At 36.7% G+C, this 24,093-nt stretch overlaps 1 protein-coding gene across 1 annotated transcript in view; it reads right to left on the bottom strand.

Annotated features, from left to right (window-relative positions):
- HOOK1 (hook microtubule tethering protein 1) overlaps positions 1-18,121 on the bottom strand; it is a 73,738-nt gene extending 55,617 nt beyond the window's left edge. The window contains exons 1-5 of the mRNA XM_059376700.1: positions 17,882-18,121; positions 11,115-11,200; positions 6,465-6,537; positions 3,557-3,607; positions 2,237-2,369 (exon numbers count right to left, since the gene is read on the bottom strand). Coding sequence (XP_059232683.1) covers positions 2,237-2,369; positions 3,557-3,607; positions 6,465-6,537; positions 11,115-11,200; positions 17,882-17,944 — 406 coding nt within the window. The 5' untranslated portion in view covers positions 17,945-18,121. The remainder of the gene's footprint in view (positions 1-2,236; positions 2,370-3,556; positions 3,608-6,464; positions 6,538-11,114; positions 11,201-17,881) is intronic.
- Between the last annotated feature and the right edge of the window lie 5,972 nt (positions 18,122-24,093).

Genomic DNA, 24,093 nt, shown 5'->3' with positions numbered 1-24,093 from the left:
TAAGGTGTTAATATAAAAAATATGCAAAAAACCACTACAACTCAACACCAAAAGTACAAACATTCTCATTAAAGAATGAGCAGAGGGCCTGAACACTCTTCCAGAAAATAAATACAAATGGCCATCAGATACATGAAAAGATGATTAACAACACTAGTCATCACAGAAATGTAAATCAAAACCACAATGACATACTACCTCACAACAGTCAGAATGGCTAAAATAAAAAACACAAGAAACAAGTGTTGGTGAGGATGTGGAGAAAAAGGAGCACTCGTGTACTACTGATAGGAATATAAATTGGTGCAATCACTGTGGATGACAGTATGGAGGTTTCTCAAAAACAAAGAGATATCCCATATGATCCAGTAATTCCACTGTTGGGCATTTACCCAAAGAAAACCAAAACACTAAATCAAAAAGATATATGCACCCCTATGTTTACTGCAGCATTATTTATAATAGCCAAGATATGAAAGCAACCCAAATGTCTGTCAATAGGTGAATGAATAGAGAAGATGTAGTACACACACACACACACACACACAGTGGAGTATTACTCAGTCTTAAAAGAAGAATGAGATCTGGCATTTTCAATCACATGGATGGATCCAAAATGTTTAATGGTAAGTGAGGTAAGTCAAATAAAGACAAATACCAAATGATTTCACTTACATGTGAAATCTAAAATAAAACAAAATAGAACAGAACAGAACAAAACAAACGAACTCCTAAACACAGAGCTAGCTGATGGTTGTCAGAGAAGGGGTGAGTGAGAGGATGGGTTAAACAGATAGAAGGGATTAAAAGGTACAAATTCCCACTCATAAAATAAATGAGTCACAGTGATAAAAAGTAGAGTGTAGGGAATATATTAAATAATATTGCAATAACATTGTGTGGTGATAGATGGTAACTAAACTTATCTTGGTGAGCTCTGAGTAATGTACAGAATTGTCAAAATCAATTTACTATGTACCTGAAACTAACGAATGTCAATTATACGTCAATAAAAATAAAAAATAAAATTAAAATAAAATGAAGCAAAAATGTTATAAATAACCAGTAACTGAAATAGAAATGAAGCATTAATTAAATAAAAAATAAGAAGGATAAGAACAGAAAAATTCTAGATTTATAAATTAATTGCTATTTGTCAATATGTAATTAAACATTTATGGATGTTTACCATGAGCAAATTCTTCTTATTTTGTGGGGAAAAACCCAATATATAGATCTTTGACACTATCTCTAAGTGAAAAATAAACGCCTAACGAAAAACACCTGCCCTAGGAAAAAAAATAGCTAGCTGATGATAGAGATGGACTAATACCAAAGTTTTCTGATACTCAGTCCTTGTTCTTTTTTATCAATAAGAAATTAATTTCATACAATTTCTTTTTCTCTGTCCTAAATTTGTTCTTACTGAATTTAACCGGTCTCATATTCTTACTTCATTAGTTAGATAAGACTGAATTTGTCTTCTAAGGTCCTGGTTTAAAGTACTATACAAACTTAAGTACCCAACATATTCTTATAAAGGTGATGTACTAAGACCAGGTTTGGACGAATCACATAAAAAACATCAGCATCAAAAATCTCACCACCCAGCCTGATGTAAGCCCTGAGAGAAGTAAATCTTGGTCTGTTCAGTTCATCACTTCACTACATCCAACCAAAAATGATCTTTTGTACTCATTAGGATATTGATCACACCATTTGTATCTACCAGTATAATATACCGATTCCATTTATGTCATCAGACCGCTTAACTGGAGGATACACTAGACAGGCATTCTTCTGAAAAGAGCAGAGTATCACTTGAAGAAGCCTGGATTATAATTTAGTATCTGCATATTTATTTACAAAAATCTGAATCAACCTAAGCTTCTTAACATGTGAAACAGAAAAGTGTATCAGATAAATAAGTAAAATTTTTACTGAATGTCCACTAAATCCTAAGCACTGAATATGCAAATTAAATTAATTAAACTAAAACACATTTAATTTGGTCACTGATTATAAATCTCAGAATCCAGATACTAATAGAATACTCAAGATTTGTAGCTTTTTAATGACAGAACTGGGCTAGGCTTAAGATCTCCTGGTTACATTTCCAGGTACTCTGTGACAAGATACAATAGTAAATTGTTGTACTACTTTCTATAACAATGTAGGTTGTTTCTAGAAAGCAAACTTCCCCAAATAAACTTTGAATTAATTGAAATTCACTTACCTTGCTTCTTTTCACAATTGACTGCACAACCTAAAATAAGCTGGAGCAATCTCCCAAGCTCCACAGAATCCGAACATTCAGTTATTTGGTTTAAATCAGGGATAAGTTCTTCAGAAATCTGCTGCCCCAAAAACTGCAGTATTGAGACAATAAATTAGATCACTCATTTCTGTAGATTACAAAGAATTTATTATCTTTAACTATTTCAAGGAAAACAAATTAAAAATAGGATTATGAAATGGCTCAGATAAATTAACAAATTGATAAATTCATAATTATTGACTAAAACCAGTTGGCAAAGCTCAAGCAGCATCCCAGAATTTTGAGTAACCAACCAACAGCAACTAAAATGATTTTACATCCAATATCCTTTGATCCCAGAGGGATTAAGAAAGCCCTAGACTGATCTTTTATGACAAAACTTAGGCCTTTCCAAAAATAAACAGATTTATGTTAAGCTGAAAGATAAGCATATTTTGGTGCATGACTGATTAATAGAAAAACACAATATAAACCATCACACTTGCAAATGAACAGCAAAAACAGCAAATCTAACTGGATTAATCTTTCCTAGCTTTATCTTTCCTTTTTTTTAGCTCATTAAAAAGTTTTCTTGGCATTAAAATAGCTCTAAAATGAGTTTGAGGCATTAATAGGTTGAAAAATTTCAGTCTTAAAATTGCTGGAAAAAATTACAAGTATAAATATGTGACAACTTTAAAAAACAGAAACCAGGTCTTTTGATGGCAAAAGCAAACCAAAAGTTTTCAAACATAAGCAATAAGCTTTCTTATATCAAATAATCATACTGGGGAACTTGTTATGATACTGAATAAGAAAAAAAACCTACTTGAATAGTACTATCTGAAGTGACACTAATACAACTTTCATTTTGCCTTTTTCCTAATTTACTTGTACAAAAGCATAATTTCACAGTATACTTTTGCTGCTGTTTGCATTGAGAAGAAATGTCAAAATAATACTTTCCATAGGAAAAACTTCAATTTAATTATAAAGTCTACTTTATAGCATTGCATAAAATCAAATCATTTAGAAATGAAGGTAATTCTCTTGGAGAAAATAACAAATATCAAAAGTATTAATATAGAAGCAACATTATTTTACAAATCAATAAATTATGTTTAAGCCTGTTCATGTTCACAAAATTTGAGTGTTCTGAGAATAGCAAAAAAACAATATTCTAATTATGAATTATGTTTTAGTAAGATGTTATAAACAAAAACCCAGGTTATTTTTTCTGGTGTCGATATAAATATCATATAGAATTCTGTATTTAAACAAAGTCAGATTTTTTCATACCTCACTGTAATAACTCATAATTCCTTGAAGTACCTTCTTTAAATTACTAGCCTAGTGGGAAAAAAAAGAGTAAGAATTCAATAAATTATTTCAAATTAGTAATGAAAGAAAATTTATGCCAAGGTGAAAGACATATAGAAACTCTGGCCTCATAAAAATGACAATAAAAAAACATGTATTAGAGTTTTATAAATACAAGCATATGATATTTTTAAACATGAAACCTTTGATCAAAGTTTGATTAAAAGTGTCTTCATGCTTCTGCAGGTTAACCAGAGTAGTTCTACTTAAAGTGAGGTGCAGTGGAGTACCAACTTTAAAGATTTAGCTATGAGCATGTCCATCTCCAAGTCACGAGTGAGTAACAGGGTTTCTACTTATTTTCTTGACACAAACAACAGATAATAGGACAAAATACAAGGAATAATGTTTTCTAAGCTTTATCCACTAGACAGTGTGGAACTCTAATTTCTGAGAGAAGAAAAACAAAAAAGATGAGCCCAACTCTAGCCCAAGATTTCTCTCGGGAGGCAATTTTCATTCCATGAAATAAACTGGTAGAAACTAAACAAAGCCTGATGTTCTCACTGAGTTGAGGAGATAGACATCAGAAGTTCAGGAAGGCCAAGAGAGTTAGAATTTGCGGGGCAGACAAATAAAGAGGTAAGCACTGTAGAGAGAAAATGCTTCAGAAATCTGCACAGTGGTTTGTCACTTTCAGCTGAATACCAATTCACATGTGCATGGGTGAAACTCACTGAGATTAAACAAAAATAATTTCACTTTTTTTTCATTTTTTTTTTCCCAGTCAAGAATAACTCCCAAGAAAAAACAATTCAAGGAAATTTAAGTGAAACAATTCCCAGAGATTACACAGGGCCACAAAACATTGAAATTCCCACCAGTCAGAGTGAAGAGACTATCTGCATGGACAAGCACTCACTAAAGACCCAGAAAGGTCACACCTTGGTAATTGGTCTAATCTAGCCCTAGAGGAAAAATAAATCTAGATCTGTCTCCTAACCTTCAAAGCTTTGGAAGGATCAAACCAATTCACCAACTATCTTAACTGCCTGCAAGAACAAAGTCCAACATTCTTTAAGGAAAACACAAAATTCAGTGCTCAACAATGAAATTCATACTGTCTAGCACCCAATAAAAACTAGTACACATGTGAAGAAACAGGAAAATGTGGATCATAAGGAGAAAACTCAGTCAATAGAAATGTGCCAAGAAATGAGAAATGAAAGAATAAGAAGACAATAATGTTAAAACTGCTAGCTTCAAAATGTTCATGGATTTAAATGAAAACGGGAATATAAGAAGAGAAATGGAAGATTCTCTTTTTTTCTTAAAGAAAAAAATAGAGATGGTCTCTAGATAAAAAAAGGAAGACTCAACTGTTAGGCATCTACACAAAAGACCTAATATAAAGACAGATTAAAAGAATTTAAAAAAAGATACACTAAAGCAAAAAATAATAAAATTTAATTTTAATTATTAATTTAATATATGACAAATTAAGACTTCAGAACAAAGATGGCCAGAGATTAAAAAACGGCCATTCATAATGACAGATTCATTCATCAATAAGACATTCAAAAATTAATGTATATAAACTTAAGAACAGAGATTTGAATTATATGATTTAAAAGTTAGCAGAACTGAAAGGAGAAATCAACAAATCCATAATCATTGTTAGAAATTTAAGGACTCCTCTTCCATAACTGATAGAATAATCAGCCAGAAAAATCAATAAAGATATAAAAGAGGCAATAGTACTATCAATACATTTAACATAATCCATCTGCAGAATACATGTTGTTTTCAGGTACACAAAAAACAGTACCCAGACAGACCATATGTTAGGTATAAAATAAGTCTCAATAAATGTAAAAGAATTTCTCAATATAGAGTTATGTTATCAAACAAAAACTGAACTAGATTAGAAATAAATATAAGAAAAGTACCTTAAAAATCCTCAAATACTTATAATTTGAAATACCTACTTCTAATCTACGTGTGGGTCGAAAGAAACCCCATGGGAAATGAATAATTTTGAACTTAAGGAAAACAGAAACACAGTATGTCAAAATGTGTGGGATGTGTAAGGCAATGTTTAATATTAGGAAAATAAAAGACTAAAACTTGGGATTTCATTTCCCACCTTAAGACACAAGAAAAAGAAAGAGAATATGTAAGTAGAGGAAAGGAAATAATACAGAGAGGAAATCTATGGAATAGAAAACAAAAGCTAGTTCTTAAGAAGAAACCAAACAAATTTGAAAAATGTCAAGTCAAGTTTATCAAGAAAAAAAAAGGCAAGACATAAATTGCCAACATCAGTAGAGAAAGAGGACACATCACTAAAGATCAGAGTCATTAACATATATTATTATCAAAATAGTTAAGAACAACTATCACAGAAACGATTCCAAGATCCATCAGTAGGTGAATGGGTAGGTGATTGTGGTGTATTGATGTACTGAAACACTACTCAGGGGAAAAAAGAAAAAGGAAAGAATTCCTAACACAGGCAACATGGATGAGTTTCAAAAACATCAGTGACTGAAAAATGCCAGACACAAAGAACAGTAAAGAATATATACGGTCTGATTCCATTTATATGGAACTCTAGAAATCTACAGTGACAGAAAGCAGATTCATGGGCCAAGCGAGGAGTGGGGATTAACTGGAAAGATGCATATAAGTGCATGTTTTGGGTTAATGGAAATGTTCCACATCTAATTACAATGCTAGTTACATAGGAATATACATGTGTCAAACTCAAACTGTACACAATAAAATGCACCCTTAGGTTAATTTATTAAAAAAGATTTAATTGATCTTAGTGTTAATTTTAAAATCACTGTTTGGATTAAATGCTTCTACTACTTATTCTGCATACCTTTATTCTCCAGTTGTCACCAATATCCTCTTTAATTCGGCTTAACCAAGATTCATTGAACCAAGCTACATCACTGAAACAAAAATACAAAAGGAAAACATTAAAATGTTTTTGTTACATAGAAACTACTAAATTAAATAAATATTGTTATAACAATATTTTATATCCTAAAGCCTCCCCTTAATAAGAATAGTAAATATTATTTAAATGAATCCACTGAATTTTTAGTGATTCCTAAGGATTTCTTTTGATTTCTCATAATAAATTACTTAATTCATTAACATTTTCAATTTAATAAACATTTACTAAGTATGTCATATTAGATACTCTGATGGCAGGCAGATGTAAAAGTCCCAATCCTCAAGGGGGAAAAAAAGAAGAAAACTAACATTTTTAATGTGCCTACTCTGTATCAAGCACTGTGCTTGCTGCTTTTCCATAGTGCAACATTTCAATATCATAGTAAGTGGCAAAGGATTGATTATGATTATCCTCAAACTTACTCTTCAGGGAACAAGATGAGAAAAGATAAGTGATTTTCCTAAAGTGATACTAGTACATGTTAAAGTCCAAAATAAATCTATTTGATTGTAATTGAGTAGAATAAGTGTAATTAGAAATCTACAAGGACAAATTTGGTTTTAAACTTGTAAAGTTAAGTCATATTAATATGGAATGGCAAGACAAAGAATTGCTATACTGATTGCTTAGGTTTTAAAGAATAACATTTGGCTAGAGTGAACTGTGCTAACAGATCATACATACTCTAAACAAATATTTGGATGTTTGATCTGAGTAAGCAATTGAGCAAGATTAAACTTCATATGCAACTTCATAACTCTCTGGACATACCCTTCTTTTGCTTTTTTGTACTGACACATCTACATATCTTAACTAGACTCTTGGCCCTAACATTTAGCTCCTTTTCTCATATTTCCCAGAACTTCAGTGAAACTCAAGGGACACCCAATAAGAGGACATAAGACTGAGAAAGCAAAATATGGATAAATTGTTTTATAAAAAAAACTAAGAATCAATATAAAAATTATTTTTTAACTCCATGATGGTATTTGTCCTCAACAGTTTAACCAACTAAATACAGACAGTAATTAACACCTGTGGGTTACTATACACAACATAGTTGTTTTGCTTCAACAGACACCCTGACACTTTCCTTCTTGAATAATCAAAAGGTTTACTTGCTTAACATATCAGACTGTGATCTGTACAGATGCATGTGCAACTGGCCTTTTATGTATTAAGACCTCAAGGTAAAAATCTATCAGGAGAGGTTCAAGATACCAGATTTCAATGATTACAGCTGAATCCAAGCACTGGTGTTAAAGTCAGGCCAAAGCTATGCAAATCCAGGGTTTCAGATAATTACCTTATTCTTTGACTTTAACCTCCACTTCATGTATAGACTGAAGAATATGTGAGTACCTCACAGAACAGTAAGAACTAAATGAAATAACATATGTATAGGGTATATAACAATGTTTTATAGTTTAATAAATACTCAGATGTTGGCTATCAGGATTTATCATTTCAAATGCTCAAATATGTGCTGAATAAATGAATGAACAAACAAGTACATGGTACTTGAGGGCTCTGGGTTTCTATATTCTTGTCTCACTCTTTTTCCTCTAGCAAAAATGTCTAGTCAAAGGCAAAAGAAACAAGCAGAGAAGCTATCTATAGTTTAAAGTGGCCAAATTAAGCCTTTTAGGGGAAGTCACATGCTATAATATTTATAGTTCTAGTGGGTTGAATTGTGTCTCCAAAAAGATATGCTCATCTCCTAACCCCTGACACCTGTGAATGTGACCTTATTTGGAAATAGGGTCACTGCAGACATAATCAAATTAAGATGAGGTCAAACTAAATTAGGGGTAGGCCCTAATCCAATATGACTGGTGTCCTTCTAAGAAGAGGAGAGGACATACAGACAGAGAGGGAAGACAGACACATGGAGAAGAGACAGAGATTACAGCTTTGCTCGGGTGGGGGTACCCAGAAGCTGGAAGAAGGAATGATCCTACCCTACAGGCTTTGAAGAGAAGAAGGCCCAGCCAATATCTTGATTTAGGATTTCTAGCCTCCAGAATTATGAGAGAAGAAATTTTTGTTGCTTTAAGTCACCTACTCTGTGGCACTTTGTTAATGCAAACCCTAGGAAATGAATGCAGTTGTAGTTACAGTTTTTCCTCTTGTGCTTTTTAAAGATCTACATATATTTTAAAAAGAGATATACACAGATTATGTATTCAGACCAGAGATAATAATTAGGGACTTGTAGAACCCTAACGATAAGCCCATGGTTCCCATGTCTAAGTTACACAGTTTGGGCACTGAATTTCTTTTTTTAAAGATTTCTTTTTGTGGGGGAGTGAGCCAGCAAGGGGGGAGGGGGTCAGAAGGAGAGGGAGAGAGAATCTTAAACAGACTCCACGCTGAGTGCGGACACTAATGTGGCGCTGGATCTCATGGCCCTGAGATCAGGACCTGAGCCGAAATCAAGAGTCAGACATGTAACCAAATGTGCCACCTGGGCGTCCCGGGCATTGATTTTATGACCTTATTCTTTAGCATACCTGCCTCAGGTGAATAATAAAAGAATTATTCATTTAATCCTGCTACTTCCTTAGAAAGCAAAATTTCCCTTCTCATCTTCAGTAACAACTTTGATGTGATTTGATATGAGTCACAGTAGCAATCAATGCAGTAAATAAACTGTAACATATACAAAGTGCTTGAAGTGTTCAAAGAAATATGGTAAAATGTGCCCTTTTAGCAGGAATATGAGAGACTGATCCAACTAGGAAAAAATGTATGCTTCCAAGTTTCACTATCCAAATCCAGACTTCTGGAAAGGAACAAAACAAGAAAGGAGCTGAAAAAGAAAAATAAATTTTAAATATTCCTTAAATGACAAGGAAGCTTAGACAGCTAAGTACATGCAAAAACAGCCAAACAAAGCAAAAAAAGAGGTTTCGATCAATTTTAGGCCAGTCTTATGTTTTATGAAAAAAGAGAGCTTTATAATGGGTTGACTATTATATTATTTTTAGAGAGAAGTATTAGTAGACAGTAAGAGACAAAAAAGAAAACAAATAAGAGGAAAATCCGAGAGACAGAGGATCAGCAGTGACTGTAGAATCCACCAGATTATGGAAAATGAGTTGGTGATAAAGGGTAGACTTTAAATTTGAATTGGCCCTACTCATCAGGTACAGTATAGGGAGTCAAAGAGCCACTGTATCACATCTTGGCAAAAACAAGTCTCTTCCATTATGTTACAGTAGAAAAGCTATCAGAGCCACCACAACACATATAAATAAGAGCTTTGGATGACACTGTTGAATCAAAGAATGCATACCAGCCTTACAGTCTATACCAACCACAATGTAGCTGCATCTACACCAAAACCCACAACTTACTGCAATGAGAAAAGGCAAGGTGGACATTCTAACGACAAAAAACAATGAGGACTTTTCCCAAGTCAATATCCAGAAGGCTTCCTTCTGACCAATGAAATCACTTTGAAACTAATCAGGGTATAAATTAAAAAATGTTTAAGAACCATTTTTAAGAAAACAGAGGAAGAAGGCATACTTTAGAATGACTACCAAAAAAATGTTAACATGTTAAGTTTGTCTCTTAACGTGTTAATCTTGAGTTAACCAAAAAATCTATTTAAATTACATCATGTTGAAGATGCCAAGTAACTAGAATTTTGACATTTTAAGTTGTTTTTCTGAGGGTGAGAAGGAATTTCGGCAAATCCACCTACAGGGTTTTCAACGTCAATCACAACAAACCTTGACAAAATGATGGCAACAATTAAATAAACAATCTCTGGCTATGAAACAAGTGACAGAGGTAGGATTCTTGTCTCATTGAAGGATTATTATAAGAATAAGCAAGTACAAAATCAATATGACTATCAATTAATAAATTGGCTCCATTTGTTCCTACAAGGTGTAGAGCTCATATTGTAGATGTTATAATCGTAATCCTTGCACAACGTTTGGCAAAAATTGGGAAATAATGGACTTAAGAGCTTTTGATACTATTAATTAAACCTAATGGGTCTAACCCAAACAGAATTATTAGATTCTCAATATTTGTGACTTCAAATTTCTTTTATACCTCATTTTATTAGTAGTAGAGTTATAGAAGTTCTACTTTTAATTCAAGTATAGATTTTAAAATTTAATATTTTCCAAATCCAGTATTTATATTTCAGTTATCTCTAAAATAATAATCTTCACACACTGACAGCTTCCAATAACAGTAATACAACTGGAAAAAATTAAAAGCAATTATACCATTCATTTAAACTATATACACACTATATATATATACACACTATAACGTGTCTGTGAACAGAACAAGTTTAAAATTAAAATCTCTTAAATAGATAAGAATCTTGTTTTCTCATTTAGTTAAGATGGACCTCTGTGAATAAGCAAGAAATAATCAGGTTGTAAACTTTTTTGTTCCCCAGATGCAATAGTGCGTTGGTACCATATGGCTCTCAGGACTTTGTAGGATACAGTTTCAGTGACTTTTAGAATGTGAGTCTAAGCTTTCTTCCTTGGTGTTGGGTTTACAATTCTTTCAGAATCAGTCTAGACCACCACTTACATTTGATGAAGAACTTGTGCCATGGCAACTCCATTAGTCAGCTGTTTGACATCTTGACAAGGTGCAGCAGTATTGAATGTCTGCAGCTAAAATGACATAGAGCAAATTACTTCACTGCCTCTTTACACTTACAGGGTAGTGTTACCAACCCTCCCAAACATATATATACATAAATGAACGTGACTGAGCTAAAAATTGTCCTGTTTTGTTTAAATTCTGATTGTGCCTAACAAATGAAACTATGTTAATAAGTTTCTATGGCTATGTAATATTTTTATAAAAATAAACACTTAACAATTCATAAAATCATGAATAATCATACCTAAAATATTTAAATACATTGATGCAGTGTATGAAGTATTCCAGAATTTCTGAAAGCTGCATGTAATGCTCTTAAGACAGACAGCACTGTGTTCATTTTTAGGAGAATAACATCAAAAAGAGCTTTAGGAAAACCTATTATTTCAAATTAAAACTTCACTCACATCATGTGGCAGGACAACAAAGGCTAGAAATGTCAAGTCTAAAACTATGTAATTGACCACTAAGCTCTGAAATAAGGCAGGGCCTTAGCCTGCCATCCAACAATTAGTCTCAAAGCATGAACGGTCCAGAGCCCACCCATCACATCAAGTTGTTTCTATCCACTTCGGTTTTAGATACTACTCTTTTCAAATCTCTATGTTAAACATTCATGTTCATGCTAAAAAGAGAAGTGGGGGTGCCTGCGTGGCACAGTCGGTTAGGTGTGTGACTCTTGGTTTTGGCTCAGGTCGTGATCTCTGTCTGGGTTGTGAGATCAAGCCCTGTATCAGGCTCCACACTCAGTGCAGTATCTGCTTATGGCTCTCTCTCCCTCTCCTTCTGCCTTTCCCCTCTCAAATAAATAAATCTTTAGAGAGTGAGAGAGAGAGAAAGCAATAAGCAAATACAAGACAGAAGAATTTTTCTAATAAGCAAATACAAGACAGAAGAATTTCTGAAAAGCAAATTACAACAGAGCTACAATGGTTCATATACTTCCTAGAAATCTCACCTGAACCCATTATGATCTTAAATTAAATACATTATGACTCTCTTTTCCTACACATATTCATCTCCTTTACTATTCAATCATTGTTCTTTAGTTCACCACTTAACTGTCTTAATCTGATACAATTCTCTCCCCATGATTCACATTTAGTGATTGTTTGAGATTCTATAAATTTATCTCCATTATGCCAGTACAACATGAAACGGTGACACAGACAAATCTAGACACAGTCACTTTCAAAGTATACACACAAAGATAGTTTACTGAGCTCCTACTCTCGTGGGCACGGTAATATATGATGGGGTTACAAAGGAAAATCACCAGTTTTCTACCCTCAAGCAGTTTCAGTCAGGAGTTAAGAGGAGAGGAGAAAAAGACATAAATTATTTCTAGAAAATGCCATTCCCAGTCTCATGACACAGTATGCACAAATTGTTCTGAAATAGATGGGGGTTAACTAATTCAATTAGGGCTGTATTTAGGAAAGACTTCTTAGGTCTTGAGTAAAGAAAGGGCCAAGACAAGGAAGCTTCAGGAAATAGAAACATTGTAAGAGTGCAAATACATGAAAAGAAATGGTATTTTAGGGAACATACAGTTTGGTATTACTGGATTTCCAGTGCAAAGAGGAAAGAGAAGAGGTGACAACCAAGGAGGGGTAAGAAAACAGATATGGGTCAGGACTCTGGAGGGCTATGACAAGCCTGGACTTACCCTTGATGGTATCATCCTTATAATAGGAAAGAGAATAGTTTCTACCTCAAAAGATGGTGGTGAGAATTAAACGAGTTAGCAAACAAAGCCAACTTAGATCAGCACCTAGCACACGGTGCAAGCTCAACAGCTGTTAGCAATTAACTATGATTCAGGGTTTCTCAAAGTTTGGAGTCGAAGAACAATACGTATGAGAATCCCTAGACATATTAAGTCAGAAAATCCCTAAGTGATTCTTGTGCACGCCGGTTTTTAGAACCGTCACTCTGGGTGATGATGAATCACTGAAGAGTTGTAAGGAAGAAAGTGACACCTTTAACATATTTTGAATAGCAGCAATAGTGACACAGAGAAAGGAAGGGAGTAATTTTACACCTGAGTCTGAAAGAAGATTCCTGCAATGGTCTTGTTGATAAAATGGACGGCTTAAGAGATAATTAAGGTAATGCTAACTAAAAGGACAAAATGAATTGATGGAATTTAAAATATAAAATAACCTGGATTTTGTAATGAAATGGATGCACAGGGAAGAAAAACCCCAGGGGATCTTTAAAAAGAAGACAATCACATATTTTCAGGTAAACTGTGGCTCCTACTTTTCAACCCTTCCAACTGACCGTTTCCTTCACTGACTTTTTACAAAATGTATATAAGTTATCTAAAAAGGATGATTTTAGAAGCACAGAATATTAAGTAGTAAAGAAATATGTAAAAATGTACATATACTAAGTAGTTGTCTTGTCGCCCACCATGTCAATTAAGATTAATTTTTCCTTCCTACAAACACAGAAATCAAAGTGTCTCTTGAAAGTTCTTTAACTAGTTGCAAAGTAAACTAGATAACATAGATTATGAATTATTTGGCCAAATATAAAGGCTTTATAACTAAGAAGAGTGAATAAATTAAAAAGTTTGGTATGGGTAAGGCGGCCAAAACAGAGGGCAAAGGAAAAACATCTCCTTTCACAATATTCTTTGTAGAAGTGAAGAAGCCAAAGTCTTTTTAGTGAGTGGCCCAAAAGGGACAGACAGAGCTTCCTCAGTAACCACAGTGTTCTGGCAAATAACCATCTTAGTTTCTTCTTTATCTATAAATAAAGCAAATAATCAGAACTGTGGAAATGTTGTCCCTGAATTGCTTCAATGTAAATGTCACCAAGATCAAGGGGAAAGGGGGGATTTTCACAACTGACAGCCAATGAAAACTGAACTTTGGGTAAGCTCTATTCTCATATTCTCTTCCTCTACATGCTCATTTCCGGAAAAAGATTACTGTTTTGAGTTTCATGGTTTTCATAAAAATGATTCAGCGTTCAATATTTTTTGTTAATCTGGGCATATATTTGGCACGAGTTTTTCCTTTACCTGCCTGTCAAAGTCAAAGAAAACAAAAACTGAGAAAACCATTAAAACAAATATGGTTCAACTCTAATTTTATTGGTGAAATCAAAGTCCAAAAATTTTAAATTTCCAAAAGTCACCGAGCTGAGAGGCAGAATTAAATTTTTCTTCATATGAATATTTAAAACTCTCATATACTCCCTCTACCTTGTAAATGGTGCCCAAATTTATCCTTCAGCCCTAAGTTTTTTGCTAAGTAGCAGTATAACATTTTTAAGAAAATTATTTTAAGATGAGTTCCAAATTATAAAATATAACTTAATTGCCAAAAGAGGCACCTCTTTCCTAACCAGCTTTTCTTTATGAGTTCTCAAATTGTTAATGTTGATTGTTCTGTCCCAGAACACCGTCTGGTGCTGAAAGAACACAGTCCATTACCAACTATCTTATCTCCATGATTTAGCCCCATCATAAATTTTTAATCTTTTATCTCCTACTAGTTCCCCTCAACATGTAACATCACTCAGTATGGTAGGGAACACATTAAGAGATGAGAGGTATCATGTGTGTCTTCCACTAACTCTTTTGATCTACTGCCAAAGGAGACCATTTACATTACTGCCAGGGGTTCTTCCCTATGTTTAGAAATTCATTTCCCCTGATTTCTACTGAAATTTCTACTGCTGAAATCCATCAATCCTCTATAATACAGTTAGAAGTTCACCTCAGGTATCAACGAGAACCTACTTAACGGTGAAATACTAGTCTCTGAGGTCAGGACCAAGACCAGGATATTGACTATCACCACTTTGATTCAATGTTGTATTGGAGATTCCAGCCAGTTCTTGTTCATGGGGACAGAGCAGAAAACCAGTCATACAAGGGCTCTGACCCCAAGGAGCAAATAGGAGGACTTCAGAAACTGTTAAATATTATAGACACAAAGAAAGTGGGTAACAGGTTACAAAGTGATAGGAGTGGGGGCGGGGGGGGGAGGCAGGTCAATCACTGTTAACTGATTAGGAAAGATGACAACAGATCCAAGAACCAAATGATGAAAAGAAGTCAGCCACTAGAAGAACTAGAAAGAGAATATTCTAGGCAGAGGAAAGAAAGGTTAAGAAAAACCTGATGTATTAAAAACTGCTTAACTTCCTCAAGAAATAGAAAGTGCAGCATATTAGGCATGGCGAGTGTGGCATCAGGAGAGTTTGGAAAACTTGGGGAAGTGAAGTGACATCAACAATGCAATGACTGGTAAAGACAAAATAAGATACCAAAGTTCACTGGGAATCAACTGGACAGGTAAAGAGAAGCCAACAGACAGAAGAAACTAAGGCAGAATATCATTTCACAATGGAAGCATCAAGTAAGATAAGGATAATATATCATAGTTTGTCAAATCCAGGAGGTGTAGGCCTTAGAAAAAAGGAACTCAAGTGCAGTGGGTTGAGGAGTGAATGACAGTTCAAGAAGTATAAAGGATGAGTATTAAAAAACTCAAATAATTTGACTGCACAGGAAAGTCTCCTGTGTGGTTTTAAAAGGAAGTGATGGCTCTTTGTTCTTTCTCTTTAAGGTAAGGAAGATTTGAGTAAGCTTACATGTAGAGAGGAAGGAACCAAAGGAGAGGAAGAAACTGTAAATACAGAAAGAGAATAAATGATAAAGCAACATTTTAGAACAGGTATAAGGGACAGGATCTAGAGCAAGAGCCAAAGATAAGGAGGAGGTCATTTTCCTGAGAGAAGAAAAGTTGGGGGATCAAACAGGGTACTGACAAAAGTTTGCAAAGAGAAACAGGTGGAGCCGTGTGATTGTTCTTAGTCTTTATATGGCTGGGCATGGTTATGCCAACAGGAAGACTTCACTATAACAGCATTCGTAAAGGCAACAACGCTGCACAATAATTCCACCTTCTCTGCAGTGCTTCAGCAGCCTGGGAACTGGAGAAGCAAATAACCTGTTACACTCTGTCATCTATACCAGTTTTGTAGTTTTTGAAGAATACTGCCTCTCATTGTAAAAGTACACAGCTCTACCACTCCAGCAAAAAAATAGAAATTTCTTTGATTATTCTCAGTATCTGTCTTCCTTAGTGCCCTGACCAAAGTTGGAACTCAGTAAATATTAGTTCAAAGAATAGAAACAGTCACATAACATTTTAAAATACTGTGATACAATTCAAGAAAATCCTATACTTCCCCACCACCTCATATAAGTCAATGACATCATAAAGACTAAGTTTACTATTTAACTCAGATGTTTGAAGCAATAAAGTAACAGATTAGGATACACCCTTTAATTAGCCAAAAACACCTCATTAAAAGCAATGTTGCCTCATTTCATGACAGTTTTAAAATACGGCATCTAAATCCCAATACTTATTTTAAATGAAAGTACAGATGAACAGTTAGCTAATTGCTTTTAACTCAGAAATTCTATATACTTGTATTCCACTTATAACAAAAGCTATTTACCTCTATACTGTTTTAAATTACGGTTATTTCCAGTAGACTTCATACAGGGCCAGAAATCTTCTCTGATTTCTCTCATTCTTGTGAATTACTCAAATTAGGAGATTGCTAGGGAATCTCATCAACAAATTACTACCTCCTGATCCAGTCTGTATACATCCCATTGTGTACACACTCCTCCATACACAACAAGTTTGGGGATGGGCACCATCAAAAATACCTTGTGGACACACCATTAAGTATCAACCTTGCCCGATAAGGTTTATAAATAAACTACTGGCTGAGCACCTCCAAAAGGTGAGACATCATTTTACTGAGGGGAACACTGGAGACAGAGTCTGCCTGTCCAAACCGAAAACAAATTAATTAGAAATACTAAACATGCACAGGGGCGCCTGGGTGGCTCAGTGGGTTAAGTGTCAAGGACTTCATCTCACGTTTGTAAGTTCAAGCCTTCCTGGGCGCAGAGTCTACTTAAAACACGCACACACACACACCCCAACCCTAAACACGCACAAAGTGCAAACGAAAATGCCAAGTCTCTTTCTTTAAAGAAAATGCTGTCCACTCAAGGGGGGAGGCAGCAAGAAAAGGGAAATATAAGCCCCCCACCCCAACATATCTTTTTCTGCACACAGGAAATATGTGCAAATATCCCTTCTAAATGCCTTCTACAAAATCAAATGTCCTGGGATCCTGGAGGAGCTCTCATGATTCAGGAACCAAAACCACCTCTTGGCCACCTGCGTCCAAGCAGAGCAAAGTGGTTCCGGTGGGAGGGAAATTTCGGAGGGGGCCTTCGCTCCCGAGTGGCACAAAGATCCGTATAGGAAGGCTCTTCAGCAGACAGAAGGCAAGAGAGTCGGTGGCCCAGAGGGAGAAAACAGGGCGGCAAGGAGTAAAGGGGATGGACACTAGGCTCCAGCCACAGCTGTGAGAAGCACGATCAGGGGAGTAAGAGGAGCGTTCTGCGTCCAGAGCTCCCTTCACCCCTCCTTCGTCTCCCACAAACATACACACACACCTGCCTCAAGACCCGCAGGTGGCACTCTCACGGTCAAGGGCGACGGGAGGCGCGGAGGGCAATGAGCCGAGTCTGCGGCGCAGGTGGTGCGATTCACTCCCCAGGCTCACCTGCGGAGAACCCGGGGCGCCGGGCAACTCGCCTGGGCCCCTCGGCCCCCTCGACCTCTCGTACTCACCCAGATGATAAGGCTGTCGCACAGCGGCAGCTCCGACTGCGAAAGCGGCTGCGTCTCTTCCATGGTCTGGGCCGCCGTCTCCGACGCCGCTGACACCGACACCTCCCTCCTCCCCGCGCTCCGCCAGGAGCCGGCGTCGACGACCTGCGCGCCGGCCGGGAGAGCTCGGTAGCCAGGCCCAGCGCCCGCGCGGCTCACGCGCGGAGCCTCGCGCTGCCGACGTCGCCGGCGTAACCCCCTCCTCGCCACCGCCACCTCCCCCGTCCCCGCTCCGCCCCGCTCCGCGGCTCGCCCCCTCCCCCGTCTGGCCAGACTGCGCGGCTCTGCACCTGAGCCCCGCCCCCTTCCGCCCCTCCCCTCCCTCCCTCCCCTCCTTCCCCTCCCTCCGCTCCCTCTCCTCCCCCACTTCCCGCCCACTCCCGCACACCTCTCCCCGCCGTACTGAGTGACCAGAGCGCGCACCAGTCACAAAGAAAGTAGGTGCCCGAGAGGGGCGTGCGGGGCGGGAGGGGGCGGGAAGAGCGGGGATAGGTTGCGCAGGAGGGATTGCTGATTGGACGCACCCTCTTGGCTTTGACCAATCAATGTGAGACAAGACAGCCTCCGGGAGGGAGTGCGAGAGGGTGGGAAGGGGTTTGTGACCTGGCAGGTGCGGTGAGGGCGGGGGCGCGGAGCGCGCGTGCGCGGCGAGCGTTGTAGAGGCTGAAGCTCGCGCAGCGCCAAGGGCGAAGAGGCAGCGGGGCTCCAAGCGTAAGTCGGGCGGGCTCAGGCATCTTCGCGCCTCCTTTCTCGAGGTAGGGCAGCTCCTGGCTACACCTGAGGAGACCCCCGCTCTGCTGCCATGATGTCTTCAGAAATAGATCCCACCCAAGAATAAAAACCACTCGCGATAGGGAGAGCTGATTATCTCCTGGGCGTTCGTTGGCAAAGGACATTTTAATTTGCAAACATGGGAGAGAAATGTGTTTGCTAAGGAGGGAAAACTACCATAAAGCTGTTTTAAATAAGCTCTCACGAGATCACGAGCCACGGGCCACCGGCAATTTTATTTTAAATGGGGTAAAAGGGAGGACCATTTTCAGGTAGGAAAATGGAAAATGAAATCATCTTTTAGTTTTCAAAAAACAATGGAATTTAACAATTTAAAATGCTCCCGATTTTGTCTTTTTTTGAGAAGGGGGGGCGGGGGGACTTAAAGTTGGAAGCTCTCCAAGGTACTGATGTATGGCTTAGGCAGTTGAAATGGGTTGGGATATTCTTAATCTTGCTGTTGATTTCCATCACTTCACTCATTCATAAACTCATCAATTCATGCGCTGTGTAAAAATGCAGCTGGCTCAGTTATATTGCCGCGTCTTTATATTTAGACATTTAAAGTTTAAAACTGATGGATGACTGCAATTAAAAGCCATCAAATGTAAATCAGTCTCATTCTAAAAATAGAGTCCTTGCATTTGCTATCAAGTCTCTTAACATTATTCCAGAACTTTCTTACCCCATGTGGAGTCATTTTATATTTCTGGACACTAGCAACATCAGTAAAGTAATTTAATGAAGAGGAAAAGATCTAGGAATTGAAGACCTGGTCTTAGTCTTGACTTTACTCCCCACTGCTTTGTGCTGTGGAACCCAAGGTCTACATTTCTACAGTGATGCTAATGACACTAACCTTCCCAGTCTCCCTCACAGGGACAAACTGATACTGGATGTGTAAGAGTTTTATGAATTGAATAGTCTTTGGAAATATGAGTTACTACAATCATACATGCTTATCAGAAAGAGTCACAAGTGAATTACTAGGAATATTTAAGAAGAGTAACTGGGGGTCAAATGAGTTATCCTTCTAAGCTCTGTAGAAGCAGAGAATAGATCCTCAGGGAAGGATGTTCAGTTGTCTTCATGATACTGGATCTAATAGAAAAATATGTGAAGGAAATGATCAGTGAATTCAAAGAAGAAGAAATACAAATAATTCAAGCAAATATAAAAAGGTTAGAAAAATGCAAAACATGAATCATTGAAATAAAACAATGAAAAAAATAATGTTCAGAAGAGTGAAGCACACTTTCTTTCATATAAAGCTGGAACAAACATTTTTAGAATGATTTTTCTAATTTTCTGCAATATTTATCAAGAAACTTTAAAATATCCATGCTATTTAAACCCATGATTCTGTAATTCCACTTCTGATCATAAATTCTATTGAAATAATCAGAAATGTAGTCAGAGGTTATGAACAATGTTATCTATTGCAATTCTATATATGCTGATCAATGTACATACAATAAACCAGAAAGGTTAACTACATTATAGCCAATTTATAAGATAGAATATTTGGCAACTAATAAAAATAATGCTTTGGAGAATATTTAATATAAGTTCATCATGATATATAACATTAAATTGAAAATTCATGTATTAAAAGTATGAGCCATATGATCTCAAAATTTTATTTAATATGTGCATTGCAAGAAGACAAAGGAATGTTCATTAAATGACTGTCATTTTTATTTATGGATAAAGGGATTATTTTCTGTAATCTGTATTTTTCATCCTGCAATTAGTTTGTATTATTTTATAACCAGAGAAATATATATATTTTTAAAGTGCCTGATACAAAATAGTCTATCATTTTCCAACTGTTGACATTCATTTCCAAAAGTTGGCATCTATATTTGGAGCATTGAATGAAACTGATTTTTAAACACTAGTTGTGGGGTTTTAAATTGGAATAATCTTTTGAAAAATTTTTGACAATATATATCAAGAATATTTAAAATCCTCAAAGTGTTTAAACCAATAGTTTCTACTTCCAGAATCTATTCTAAGAAAATAATCAGATGCAAACAAAATTGTTGATTGCAGTGCTAGTTATCAAAGTAAAAAAAGAAACAGCCATTAAATGTCTGAAAGAAGAGTGATTAAACACATTATGGTATATCCATACAATAAAATATATTGTAGCTATTAAAATATTTTGAAAGAAGTTTAATTGCTCAGGAAAAGGCTTAAAGAATAATACTAAAAGAAAAAATTGATGAAATAAATCTGTATATACAGTATGGCTCTCTCCCTCTGTTATATATATACTGTATTTGTATGGATCCCTATTTTTGTATCCATGTGAGTGTACATATACACACTGAGAGAGAAAGAGTAGAGAGACTAAACAAACCAAACTATTAATAGTAATTTTGATGATATCAGGGTATTGAAATAATTCATAAGTTTTACCTTCTTTGTACTTTACAGTAATTTAAAATGTTTCTTTGGTGATTTTATTATCAGACAACAACCTGTAGGATGAAAATGATTAAATTTTTAATATGGTTAAAACTTAATTTGGAAGAATACATAGAAGAGTATACACAAACACACACACACACACACAATCTGTGTATCTGTACAGAAAGAGATTGAAAAGAGAGTTGGTTAGAATTAAGCACAAACTTTAGAGTTACGGAGACCAGATGATTTCTTATTGCCTGCGTGATCTTGAGCAAGTCAGTTCATTTCAGTAAGCTTCAGTTTGTCTCTGCAAAATAGAATAATACTTGTATATATTTCTGTCTATTTCTACATTGGTTACGGATTTTTTGGTGGGAAGTGGGAGAAATCAAACTTGGGCAACTTTATAAAGAACAATGTTGTTGCAAGGATATGAGAAATCTTACAGATTCAAAGGAGTATCTGAAGAAGCCAGCATGGGATAGAGCAGGTCCCAAAGCTGCTCATCAGAGGCAGGTAACAAATCTATGGAAGTCTTCTCAGGAGAACACCACCTAGATGAACATGATCAAATGGTTGCTAAGTTTTTCTCAGTCGTCTATTCAAGATTCAAGTTCCAGAGAAGGTGCCCAATTGGATTGTCATAGGATATGTGTTCAGCCCTTTGCCATACACAGAGCAGGTCCCCAGATACTTCTGCAGGACTAGTACCAAGGTGAAATTACAGGGTGGTTGATGGAGGGTGAGGGAGATGGATGCCTGCAGGCAAAAATAAAAACAATTCTCTCATAATTTCACATGGTTGTTGTGAAGATCAAATGCATATAAAATGCTTAACAGAACATAACTGCTCAGTACATTTTAGCTGTTATGGACACTGTGTATAGGTCTTGGGATGTGTGTGTGCATGCTTATGTTTCAACTCATTTTTTAAAACAAAGTAAATATATTAGAATATTAGCTGTGGTTATTCATGGTGACTATTTTTATTTTCCAGTTTCATCAAAGTGAACAAATATCACCTAATTAAAATAAAACAAAAGATTAGCAAAATTTAATTAAAATTCAAAAATACATTTTCTTAGAGAAATATTGGGTCAGGATGAGATTTTAAACTCTAAATTGGGCTAGACGTGGATGGAGAAATGCTAAAAGAGAATCCCTGATTAAGTATCTCCAATAGAACTGTCATAGGCTCTACTTGTAAAGAGGAAATCTGTACTTTGCACCTACAAGTGATGGAGACGTCGAAGGTTTTCCCTACTGATATCTAGATGCCCTAAATAGCTGAGAGTGGACCTCAGATAGAGGAAAACTCTGGCCTGGACAGCCACCAATCTAGATATTCAGACACAGCACCCACTCCAGCAGAGTAACCAGCTGCAAACATTCCAAGTGGACCTCATTAACAATGCACTGATTCCTGAAGCAAACTATTGGGCCCCCAACACACAAGATCCTTACAGCATTATTTAGATGCAGCTGTACCTTGGGTAGTCCCTCAAACAAAAGTCCTACAGATGTTTTAGGGACAGAAGGAAAGAAAAAGGGGTAAAGAAAGGGAGGGAAGAAAGAAGGAGGAAAAACAATTACAACATAGGCTGGATCTCAGCAACAGAGAGAGAGAAGCAGCCAGAATGATGCAAGATCCATCATAGGGGTTAACTTGGTTTTCTGTAGGATACCCCCAGGACTGGTCTGCAGTCCATGTAGTTCCAAGAACTATGGTGGACTTGGGTTATGTCCAGTCAGCATCAAGGTCCAGAGGCAGTTACATGTAACAGCAGATACTTCTAGATTGATAATTTTCAGAACCTGAGTGAGAGTTTGGAATGGTAGTGTCTAGGTTCTGGAAAAGATTCACAAGCCCTTGTCAGAGTTCTTGGGAAGAGAAATGATGACAAAAATTGACATTTTAAAATTGCTTCTACTTCTTAGGCCTGTGATCCCAGTGGGGGTTAGTGCCTAGCTCTACTAACTACTGTTCTGGGTATAGGGAGTAAAGACCAACCCCAGACACCAGCCAGGCACAAGCTTTGGCTTTTCTAATAAAGAGAAAATCTTGGACAACGTTGACTTGGCCGCTCAGTGGATCTGAACGTTTAGGTGATGGGGTTGGGACAGACTTCATCTATCTCCACACATACTTCCAGCTGGGGGGCCTATTCGGGTAGAGATTGGAGGACGAGGATCAAGAATGGGGGCTACTTTCCCCTGTATAAAAGGAAACAACTTACCTATTCCTCACAGTGGCCAGGAACTGAGTCCTGTTATGAAACTAATGATACAAGGAGATTGTAGGTGGCACCAAGAATTTTGCTTCTGGTGCTTTTATAGTTCAAGCTTTAAGTTCAAGAGACTTTCATATCATTTAGTAAAACTGCCTTTTCATGCAGTTTTTCAGTTCAGTGCTTCCGAGCAATGTTATCACTAACCTGGTTGGCTTCCCAAAGAGAAGATTTCGATGGAGAAGTTCAAATTAAGGGTGAAGCCCTCTCTGTTACTGGGGCATGTACATCTATATAGTACAAGGGAGTTTAAACGTATGCTATAAGCAGAAAAACTGCAGGCAGTAGGTTCTGAGATGGAGATTAGCAGGCAGGAGGTTTATTAAGAAGCAGTCTTGGGAATTAGCTGTGGAGGAGAAGAAAGGGAAGCAGAAATGCACAGAGGGAGAAAGCAGGCTGTGGGGCAGTCCTAATGAAAGTTTCAACCAGCTCCTGGGGAGCTCTGAAGCTAGAGTGGCCCTTCCAGGTTGTCTAAGTTTGGATGAAAGTGACTTAGTCTACAGGCCTCCATGTTGATCAATCTCTGGATGTGAGCTCTCCTGGAAAGGTGATGTACCAGTCAAGGCCATTCACAATAGCATCCCCAAATGTCGCAGGCCTGGGCATCACATCACATTATCTTCTGGGTGGACGTGGTATGCTATCATTTAGAATGGTAAAGCATTATAGGGGCACCTGGGGGACTCAGTGGGTTAA

Source organism: Mustela nigripes, chromosome 14, assembly GCF_022355385.1.
Source record: "Mustela nigripes isolate SB6536 chromosome 14, MUSNIG.SB6536, whole genome shotgun sequence".
Classification (NCBI taxonomy): domain Eukaryota; kingdom Metazoa; phylum Chordata; class Mammalia; order Carnivora; family Mustelidae; genus Mustela; species Mustela nigripes.
Note: the sequence above shows the minus strand (reverse complement) of the source record. Positions and strands in the feature narration are given on the sequence as shown.